Here is an 11,726-nt window from a genome sequence, read left to right on the forward strand (position 1 = left end):
GTTCAGCAGAGTGAGACTTGAGACTTCACTTGAACGAGGCTCTCACTATCCTGCCCTTCACAGGCTGAGGTGGGCGCCAGTTATCAACCAGTGGGTTCACAGGTTCGTTCTCACCATTCTTGGAAAGGCTACGGAGCTTCGCCATCTGCAGGGAAGAAAAATTAGTGTCCATGTGAATTCACCTGGAAGCAGTGTGGACCTTGATGCCTAGAACAAACTCTGAGACAGAAAAGGAATTTTCTTATATAATGACAAGCATCCTAGTAGAGATTATTGGTGGAGATCACTGCAGCCCAACAGCTGGGCACTGTTTCTGTGGATCTTTACACTCTTCATCCACAGAACAGTGCATCATCTGACCCTTGCCTGGGCTTCTTTTGGATTTTTCCCTGACCCACACTCACGATGCGGAAAAGGAGCAGAGGCCTCCTGTGACCCTGCTGGAGCTGGACTGTAGTCAAATCACTTGTGAAAATATGGCTATCTGTGAAGGAGGATGCACATCTAAGTCTATGCAAGGTAGTCTGACAGAAAACGCTGGTCTGCATAAGTTCGTATTTTGTTCTGTAAGGCAGAGAAATGTATGTCAGCTGGATTATTAAGTTCAATCATGAATTCAGCACTTAGCTGTTGTTCTCCAAATTAATCTAAATTCAGTGTTGCTTTGTTAATTGTTACCCTTTCATCAGAATGCAGAATAAACCTGTTCTGAAAACAGCCAAATCAGTAAAAAGCGTATACCCTGACTTGTACTGCTGAAGCAGAAAATAGTATAAATAAACAAAAGTTTTAACGCAAGAACTAAAAAGAAGGTCACCTTATCCAGTCTGGCTCTCTATTCTTTTTCCTGTGTAAATGCACATTTGAGCTATATAAACACAATTAGTACATTAATTTGTATTAACATTCAGGTTTGCAGGTTCTAGCTAGTTTGATCCTTCTCGCTGACAGCTTTTAGGAAGTCAAGATCTGGACCAGCAATTTCTTAAACTGGGAAACCAGCTAAATGTTAGTCTCACTTGCCACTTAATGCTGAAGCACAGAGAATGAACTGAGGCTGCTTGTGATGGCTGAATTTTGTGGCTCGGGGGCACTTCTGCCTATGCAGGTTTTCAGGATCCCAAGAACAGTCCTGCTAAAGCTATTCCAGGAGGTGTCTAGGAAGAGAGCCTGATTCTCAAGGTCAGTTTTACAGTCCATTTCAACAGTCCATTCTGCAGGCAATTTCTCACAGTCCTCAGCTAAAGCTTTCCTTATCAAAAAAGGCAAGGTAACATAGGGCTTGCAAATCGTCACACTGACATACTGGGACACTGCTGAGAACTGGTAAAGGAGTAGCAGAACTAGCTGGAGTTTACCTGGTCTGAGCTGACTTCAATTGGCTCCCTCAAGAGAATCCAAGTGATGCACTCCTCACAGGGGGGTGTAGTGAATGAACCATGGTAGGTCCAGTAGTCCCGTGATTTGGGGAAAAGGATTGAAGGATCAAAGTGCTGAAAAGGAGCCTCTTTGCCCTTAGAGAAACAAAAAATAATTATCTGCAGTAACTCAGGGGATATGCATCTTAAAAGACATCAGTATCTATGTTACTATAAAGGGAGTAATTAAATATAGATTCATGCAAGAGATCAGTCTCCTTTTCCTCCTGTCAAGCATTTGCCCTGCAATTAATAATAACTGACATTTTTATTCCATTAATAAATTAAAATAAATTACAAACTGAATTGTGTGGGACAAAGCAAATTCATTGTTACATTTTTCTATTCTGGAATTATCAAAATTTTGTTTTATTTTGGGTCACTTGGGATAAAAGTTAAAGGCTGTGGCACTGCAGGTACTGGTACCCTTTTTATCCCATAGAACAGCGGCCAGGCATTTATCCCAGATTCGTTACAGTCTTCTCCTCTATCTGAAGGAATTTAAATCTGCATGCCTCTCTCCTCCCAAAATTGTGCTCTAATTACATTGTCATGGTGACACTCTCAATCTTTTTGTTGGCACTATTACACTTAATGTAAAAAATTAAAATATTTCCTGGAAGAGTACTGGATCCTGAATGTCTTACAACTAAAGGTGATTATCACCAGACAAGGGAGAACAGCAGACACCAGACAACATTTCCTGAAATGTTTTTCTTTTCCACTGAATGGGATATGCAAGAGAATATCTCCACGGGAGTGTGATGAGACTTCCTTGTCCCCTCAGGGCAACAAGAACTAAACAAGTTCAGTTCTCTACTGGTATTTACGATGCAGTTTTGGAAAGCAAAATCTATTATTCCTAATTCCTTCTCCAATCATGGAGAATCTTCTCTAGATGAGAACAGAGTATTACCCTACAAAGTGCAACAGGAAGAGCTGAAATCTTTTCCACACATCCCTGCACAAAATATGGGTGGAAAGAATAACATCAAGACTCCAAATATATCTTCCTGACAAAATTATTCTGTAAATTCAATATGAGTTTGCAAATAACTTCACAAACAAAATTGTGCTTTTTCAGTAAATACAGAAAAGGCCTTGACTCTGTGTCAGCACTGCTCAGCAGTAACAAAAACATCCCTCTATTATCAAGACTGTTTTCAGCACAAATCCAAAACGTAGCCCCATACTAGCTACTATGAAGAAAATTAACTCTATCCCAGCCAAAACCAGCACAACAGTACAGTGTCCAAGAAACTCCTCTGTCTGTAATGTACCATAGCAATTGAAACTGCATGTGCGATAAATACACCGGTAATACCATCCATTAATCTTTCCTGAAAAATAAGTAATCTTGGTAAAATGTATGTGATGACAGGAAAAAAAAATATAAGAGATAAAATACAAGATGTGTTTTTTTGCATACGCACCTATCTTTCTCTGCTTTTCTTCAGCTATTGCTTTTTCCAGAACCACTACAGAGAATATCTGGATGTAGGAAATCAGACTTCTATTTTTTTGCTGTTAGAAGTCATAAAATCTCCAGTTAGGCAATCTTGGATAGAATGTAATGGAGTGGCTATCACTGCCATCTTTTCATCATAATATGACACAGTGTTTCATAGGGTGATCAATCAACTTTTTATTAACTGTGGCAAAGCTTTTCTGCATGTAAATGGCCAAAAAATGATACAGGGATTATGAGAGAAAGCTGAATCTGTATCAAGACAGAGATTGTTGACACAGCAGGGAGAGCAACAGGTAGGGCAAACAAAAATGACATTCAGCTCCCTCGGCAGAAAGAACTGAATTGTATCTGAAGACTAAGAAAAGGTTGAAAAAATAAAATTAATATGACTCTGAGTGAGGAGAGAACAGATTTCAGGCTCAGACCCAGACATCAATGGCAGTACATACATACATAAATTAAATGCAAGAAATTCTGCTAAATTGGGAAGAAGGTGCTTACAAAATTTGTAAAATTCAGTCCTGGTGATCTGGTGGTATGTTCAATGTCAAATAAAAAAGGGACTTTTCCTTTAGCATGATTAGGATCATAAAGCTTATCACGAAGTAGAATTGCTAAAGTATACCTAGAGGTTAGGCTTATGTTAATTAATAAAGTTAAATAACAATAGATGCAGTATCACAATTCTCTGCAAAGAACTCCCTTTTGCAGTTGTATCTATGCAATAGGTATGGACTTTGGTCCTTAGATCATTAATTAAACTGAAAGTTCAGAATAGGTTTGCAATACTATTTGTGCTAGCATCATAGGAAGACAGAACCTAGGACTGGTGCAGAAACTGTACTGTGTAATCCCTTTTATAAATGAATTCAGTTCCATCTTAAAACTAATAGTTTTTAATGATGGAGCTTGCTCCATCATTCCTACTAGTTTCTTCTCATTTCAGGCTAACTAAATTTCTGACTCAATTATATGCATTTTTTTGGCCACTGCTGTCCTCAAATTCAAAAAGCTTTTCATTTCTTCTTAATATTGGCACACTAGCATATTTTTACAGAGCAGTATCAATAAGACCATCAATTGTGCATGCAAGGATTGACACAAAATCCTCTACAGCAAGAATACTTACAGAAGTGAGGAGTTATATGTTTACTTAAGTAAAAGAAAGTGTCCTGCTCCACAGTCCAATGTATCACCTCTGGTGCTACTGTTAGGTAACAGAATGATGCCAAAAAGAGTGTATCTGAACTCCCGATTTCTGCTTCTGCTGCTTTTCAACTACATTATACCACAAAAATTGTTTTGATACCTTGGTCTTAATGTTATCAATTTCTTCAAGAATTCTCTTCATCTCTGGTTTGGGAGTTTTTCCAACCTGTAATGCAAAGCACAAGTACGGTATTTTTTCATCATGTTCCACAGTATTTGAAAGAAATTCAGTACATCCCATCTGTCAAGTTAGGCAGCAGTACTCTCAGAGCATCCAGTACAGACTGACACAGAATTGTGAGTGTTAAAAGAACATCCAGAATAGCAGACTTAAGTATCTGGCTTTGCAATTAAAAAATGTGTTGAAAGACTCTACAAGGTGTCTCCCACTGTCAGAGGAACAAACTGCTCACTCAGACAGTGTCATCTACCAGCCTAGCCCTTGGCTCCTGGTTTGAAAGCGACCCACAACCACTGTGAGACGTATGAAGACACAGCAAAGTGTTGATAGTCTGAACAGCTGGAGTTCCTGCAGACACTTCAATCATTCCACAGCACGTATAGTCAGATCAGACTTGATGTAAGACATATGATGAGATTCGTGTCATGACCTCCTCAAGCTATGGGGTCACTTTATTGCTTGTGTTCATGACATTCAGCACCTCCAAAAGCTTTGACATGGCTCTCTATCCCAGAAGAGTAAAGACAGTGTGCATAAGACATGTGCTGTTATTGCCATGTCTTGTTCCAAAATAGATTAAATTCAGTTCTTCAGGAGATAATTCAATATCTGTTTTAGCAATACCCAAAAACCCAGTCATGGAATATGACAAACCCAGAGCAAAACAACAGCTCCTATGCCGGTGAGCAAGGAAACAGGGAAAGAAGGCCAGAGAAGATACAGTGATACTACTTAGTTTTCTAGACCTTTTAGCTGACCTTAGCATTGTTAATAGGAACATAATGTTATACTATGTAAGTTGTGTTTTACAAGATAAGGCTTTAGCCTAAAATAGACCAAAAGAAATGACAAAGGAAGAATAATTGAAGGACATAGTCATAGGGGAGAATGTGGACAGAGGCTGACCTTCTGTCACTTTCAGTTTAACTAACCACAAGAAAAAAGGTCAGGCTGCCTCACAGTGTAACAGAATTAAAATGACATTGGATCTAGTCTGTCCAGGGACACTGTGGCAAAATTAATTACATCCACTTGCTATTGCTTGTACGAATGCAGCTTACTAGTGATAAAACAATAGAAGGAGAACTATTCTCTGACACTGTGTTCAAGCTGAAATGCCCACCTGCAAGTAAAATGACAGCCACATAGCTAAAGTTTGCATAATTTATCACTATTAGATTGTCTGCCTGTTAGTGTTTCTCAGTGTCCTAGACCGCATGCAGATTTGATAGTAGAATTGCTTTCTTTCTGTTAAGTTTATAAAAAAATCAATTGGAAAATACCAGTACAGTATTATTTTGTTATGAAGCTGCTGTATTTCAAGGTTAAAATGTTCAGTGAACTTCTTTTACCATCAATTCTTTCAAGTACTTGGTCTTTTTGGCGCAGGTTCGTTGATCTCCTTTTGATCCCCAGCTCATGTGGGGATCAGCAAGAGACCAAGGATGGGCATCAGTCAGCATAACCTTGCTGACAGGTAGATACGATACCTGCTAGCAGACAAAGGGCAGGAGGAAACACCCTTCCTATGCCGACTGTCCTCCTCACTCAGTACACATCACAGCACAGAGCTGGTCAGCTATCAGGGACAAAGTTAGCAAGTGTCCCAGGCTTGAAGTTGTGTGTCTCTTGTTCAATACCACCCCGTGATATGTGCCACTGGTGTCATGAATGGTGTCAGAAGTCGGCTCTGAACAGGTTAGTGCATGGAATCTGGAGGGCCCAAGGACATAACGTGACTTCAGTCTGTGCATCGCTTTGAATGTTTTCCTGTGAAATGATACAGTGCAGGGAAAAACAATGGGAACTTTTCCCCTGGCACTAGAGAAAGATGAAAAATACAGAAAATTATAAAGAATGAATATTTGCCACTTACTTTCAGAAGAATGCCCACAACAGCCACACCATCAGGTTGTTTCAAAGCTCCAGCAAAATTACCATGTTTTGGATTCCAGTGCACCATATGTAACTAAAAATCAATGAAACCTCAGTTATAAATGCAAGAAATTGCCAACAGTGCAATCTTACAACCTTTTACATTAAATTAAGAAGTTTCCAGTACACAGTAAGTAAAGGAATGGGCACGAAGAAGAAAACTATATGTATTTCCTATTCCTGTTCCCATGCTTCCATGCGCTCACACTTTCTATAAGCATCACTTTGCATTTAATTGAAGCATAAAAGAAGGAAAATGGAGTTTACCACACAATACCTTCAAAAATTAATCAGACAATTCAACTATAAACAGTTGAACCCAAGCACGTGACACGCACACATGCAGTGCATAAAACACCTACTGACATGCACTTCGTCTCAAGTAGAGTTTTAGATCTTCATGTTATGCAGGTAACAGCTCAAGGATTTACACTGGGTTGTATGCAGTACATATTTTATCGCTTGTATCTCTTACTACTCTTGGCACATTGTACTGGAAAGGAGTGGAGATAGTAACTTGACATTTCTTTCTCATTTCTACTTTCAACAATGCAGTATTTTCAGGATATATTTCAAGTTTTTACATCTCCTTCCAGAAAATCTCTGGCTCCTGCATATAGCTACAAATGCTGCAACCAGCAGTGTGGAATCTCAAAATAAGTAGTGTCTGGAACGTAGTGCCATACAAAAAAAATAGGAGTCTGGTGCATATTTTGAATGCAATTTTTTTACTTTTTTTTTTTTTAAACACAGTAACAATTATTTAAAATAACAACAAAATAATTTGCCCTGAATATAACTTAATGTATTGCTCTCTGTTTCTTTTCTCTTGAGGATAAGGATATAATTTCTAAGGATAAAGGTGGAGCAGCCATGTATCTTTGGTTCCATTCTAGCAAAATTTCATACATTCCAGGCTTTCTTCTCCTGTCAGTAAATATTTGAGTACTGCAAACAAAAGCAAAGTAAAAAGTCTGTGCTTGAACTAACCAAGAAATAGCTTGAGGAAGCAGAATTTGTCTGTTTAGTCGGCCACAGAAAGTAGAACACTAACACAGTTTGGCTGTGGCTAAGGAATGGGGGAAAAAAACCTCAAACCATCACCCACAGTCATCTCTGCAATGTTTGTGCACACTGGCCCTGCAAAATATCTGCCCGAATTTTCTCCTACAATAGGTGGACAAAGCCCCTGTAAGCTCTGCACCTTGAGGGTGTAAGTGGAAGGCAGGAAAACACTACTGCAGACTTTTTGTGGGCATAGGCATATATTTTGAGCCTATTCTCAAATAAGATGGAGGAAGGAAGTAACATTTGCTAGTAATTCACTAGCATCGGTAGTGAATTCACTTACATTTATTACCTGAAGACGTCTTCAGGGCCTAGAGCAGCGATTAATTTTAGCAAATTTGGACAACAATAGTGCAGTAGTTTACATTAAAAAAAAAAAAACCCAAACATCTGTTTTCCACAGTTCCCGAAAATAAACACAGAGATTTTAAAGCACAGATGTTCAGAAACTAGAAGATACTCTTTACCACTCTGAATCAGTTTTAAGGTGGATCTAATTTTGAATGTGAGTTTATCAAATGTGCTTTTAGCGAGTTTTTCTATTAATTAGTAATGCTTTCTGAAACTAACTTAGTAATGCAAGCTATACCAGAAATGGCTAAAAGCCAAAAAACATCAGCAGAAAACAGATCTTCCTATTTGGAAATAACAGATTGCTTTGTCGCAAACATTTTTAAAACTTTCTAAAATACCAGCAAAAACTCTTGCTTGAAAAAGCAAATTCCATGTTAGTATATACTTGCAAAGATACATTTGTTGGCAGATGCAACTTATCCCACTGCACACTGATGAATATTCACAAGTTTCATAGGCAGATTTTAGAGAAAAAATCCGTAACTAAATACTTGCAAAAGGGAAAATGGTTAATTTGTTCAGATGCACAATCAGTCAAATTCCAGTTAGTACTGAATACTACTATTAAAAATAAGTCCTACCTCTGCTGCATATTTCACCCCATCTATAACATGCTCAGAGCCATGGTCATCAGAGGAACCCCAATGCAAGTGAAGCTGACGCAGCCTGTAGGCTCCCGTGAGCGGCCCACCTCTCAGCACTGGAATTGATAATCTACATCAACACCAGCCTACAAAACGCTGACATACACGTTTACTGAACAAGAACCCATACTTCAAAAGTGTGGAGCACCTCTTGTAAATCCAGCTGATTGCTGTGGGGGTCACAACACTCACCAGTTTACAAGATTGCAGCTGAATTCTGTTATCCCTCAGGAAGAGTCCTGTTTGATGTGAAAACTGTGGAAGCTGCTGTGAGTCAAGCACAGAATCAAACCCCAGAACCCCAACAAGCCCCTCTTCTCTTGGCAAGTGGACACACTATAGTTCCTGATGTGGAGAGAGAAGGAAGGTATTCACAGCTGATTCTTGCCAAGAAATGGTCTGTTGTGAAATGATTGGGGATAGGACTGTGAAATTAACCCAAAGGTGCTTTGAAGCATACCTCTAGTCTGGAACTGCCATACCTTTTACAGTTCAGACAACTAAACAATGGTTACAGCAGAGTTTGCCGCTTCTAAAACAAAAAAAAGGGATCTATTTTTTGAAAGTGAGGGAAGAGAAGAAAGTTTAGGTCAAATGAGTTAGAAAAATGTCCTTGAGCAAGCAAAAGCTATAGTCCACATTTAATGTTGCCACCAATGAAAGAAATTATGAAGCTATTATTTCTGCTGTTCTTAGCCAAATAACACTGACCACGCATCAGTCTGACAGTTTACATCAACTCTGACTTTCCAAACATCACACCTGCTCTTTCAGTTTGGGGATTCTTTTGAGCAGGGACTGCTTAGAGGATAAGCTCTCAAACATATTTTTCATTCATTACCTAAGGCAGGAATGAGACGTGTTTCCTTACACAGAAAGCTGATAATGCAGTTCACAACTGCAGTGCCAGAAGACCTTGTTTAAATAGCATTCAAGTTTGAACTTCTACCAATAGCTTTGAAGTTCAAAGTTAACATTGAAATAATATTTAAATCCTCTTGTGCCCAATGGTCTCAAATTAATTCTTGATATCATATGTGTTGGAATACCTACACAGAGCAAGAGGTTTAACTTTGCAGTTTCTCTTTTTAGTTGGTAGATGTCACAGCCATTGGGGGGGCAGGAACAAAGCACTGTGTTGAGTTTTAGGCATGCAGTTCCTCTTAGGTTTTGAGTTTGTTCATATATAAATTATCATAACTCAATACAGTATTGAGTAAGCCTTCTGTAGAAGCCTTTAATGGAAAATATGATATGTCACATAATAATAATAGTAGCAGCAATAATAATAATTTTTACTATTATTATTATTATTATTTCACTTTCAAATGTAGGAAAAATAAGGCATAGACTCTAAGGTCCAAATTCTCACCAGTATTTGCTTGCCATTTCACATGGGAATCAATGGGAGGGAGGAACCTTCAGGAGCTGAATTTATGTGATCTACCTACATTTACAAGCTAAATCAGTATCAGAGTTGGAAACTCATTTAGCAGTCATTTCCTACAAGTGGCCCTTTCCAGAACTCAAATACTGTGAAGCACTTGGAAACACCACTTCATAATGGTATGCAGATCTCTAGCATAAAAAAATCTTTTTAACATTCAAATTTTTCTATCTGATTAGATCAAAAAAGGCTATCTTCAAGCTAGATTTCTTTTTCCCATTAAAATCGGATCTGTGGCTACTACTTATCCTCAGCTGCTGCCACCACAGAAGCCAACAAATGAAGGTAATGTTTATGAAATGCTTCTCATGTGGTTTTTCAGAGCAGTCAAACACTGTATTTGATTCCCTATGAAAGGCTTGAGCCCTAACTACTGTCCAGCAGCCTGCAGAAAGTTAGTAACAGAAGCGGGGAGTGAATGTACACACTGGGTGTCCAGAGCAACAAGAGAGATGATGGGGAGGGGAGAGGTGGGGAGGGAACAGATTCAGAGGAGGGGGTGCACTCTGCTTGGCCAAATCAGGGTCTTTCTCCAATACAGTTCCCTGGGCATGCACATCCTTGAGAAGCCTCTGTCTTAACATTTCAGCCTTTAGGAAGCTGCAAAGACAGAGCAGAACCACCATGTGAAAAGGTTCATAATTAATTTACTTCCCATGCTTTGAGTCATGGCAATGATTTTATGCAGTGCTTGTGGAAGAGCATTCCATGTTATAACAAAAGTGCAATTTATGGTTTGTCTGAGGCCACTGTGTAGAAATTGTGGTAATAAATACTAAAGCACGATACAAATACATAACAAAGAAGTGGTCCCTGTCCTAAATAGCATAGATTCCATCTGCGAGATGTGGAGCAATAACAGGTAGCTGTAATGGTAAATAAAGTTTGAGTCCAAGAAAACAATGCGCTCATCAAGATAAACAAGAGATAGTGATCTTTCAATGTACTGCAGATATATTTCATTAATTATATAGCTTACTAAGAACAAAATCCCAATACAAGTGCCATCAAAGCAGATGCAGAAAAATACAATGGAAAGTAACTCTGTTTTCCATTAATTAGATTGCTTTCCTTCTTGATAAAGGACTGATCAATATTGCATGCTCTTGAGATATGTTCGCATTATATGGTACTGTGAATTTATTATTCATTTTGACTGTTGTTGCCTGGCTGCATTCAGAGCTATGCACTGATACAGCTCTGGAATCAAGTTTTTAACAATTTAACTTAGAGATTAGAGATTGCTCTTTCTCAGTTAAATAACAAAGGCATTTCATAGCTTTCCAGAACCTATGAAATGCTATTTCCATAAATGCTATTTTCATAGCTTTTTCAGAAAAATAATAAGAAATCAAGATCACAGTTGGGGGAAACACACAAGTTCTGTGTTTATGAAGTGCCTCTCAGAGTATGCACTAAAACCCCCTGGGTGACACTCTCTCCCCTTACACAAAGCCTGAGGATGCAGTGTCCGCGTTGAAGGAGGTGACTTGGGGAAGAGAAGTCCACCTTCCAGCCGAGTCTGTATTTCAGGGGTGCCCCTGCAGCTGCAGCCTCCCTGTCCCACCTATGGTGGACCTAAACATGGCTGGCTCCACCAGAATAAACTCTGGGAGCACCTTTTTTACATACGCAAATGACTTTTGTCTGCCAGCCTCTGTAGGCCAGGTACCACAGGATGTGTTTTGATTCCCAGCGGTTTGCAGACCTCAATTGCTAACAACCCCCAAAAGCCGAACCAAAAACCGACCTGATCGATCAAAAGTGTCATCGAAGACGACTCGGCAGGTGCGCCCGTTGTTCAGGATGGTTTTCGCTGCCCCAGGATCGTAACTGGCGTGCCAAGGGGCAAGAGAAGCGTCGTGCCGCACGTCTTTGCTGTTGATCTCAATGGGTGACTGCTTGTCTCCCTTGGCCATGGGGTAGTTTTCATGCCAGCGGTCGGGTCCTGGGGGGGGAAAGGCAAGGAAATGTCGCTCCGGCTCATCGCCGGCCGGCC

General features: G+C 39.4%; 1 protein-coding gene across 1 annotated transcript in view; it reads right to left on the bottom strand.

Annotated features, from left to right (window-relative positions):
* Window positions 1–25: 25 nt before the first annotated feature.
* LOC103926210 (carbonic anhydrase 3-like) overlaps window positions 26–11,726 on the bottom strand; it is a 14,099-nt gene continuing 2,398 nt past the window's right edge. The window contains exons 3-8 of the mRNA XM_009335052.1: window positions 11,478–11,675; window positions 8,218–8,336; window positions 6,156–6,248; window positions 4,199–4,264; window positions 1,359–1,514; window positions 26–145 (exon numbers count right to left, since the gene is read on the bottom strand). Coding sequence (XP_009333327.1) covers window positions 26–145; window positions 1,359–1,514; window positions 4,199–4,264; window positions 6,156–6,248; window positions 8,218–8,336; window positions 11,478–11,675 — 752 coding nt within the window. The remainder of the gene's footprint in view (window positions 146–1,358; window positions 1,515–4,198; window positions 4,265–6,155; window positions 6,249–8,217; window positions 8,337–11,477; window positions 11,676–11,726) is intronic.

The sequence above is a fragment of the Pygoscelis adeliae genome, unplaced genomic scaffold (genome assembly GCF_000699105.1).
Source record: "Pygoscelis adeliae isolate BGI_AS28 unplaced genomic scaffold, ASM69910v1 Scaffold101, whole genome shotgun sequence".
Taxonomy (NCBI): domain Eukaryota; kingdom Metazoa; phylum Chordata; class Aves; order Sphenisciformes; family Spheniscidae; genus Pygoscelis; species Pygoscelis adeliae.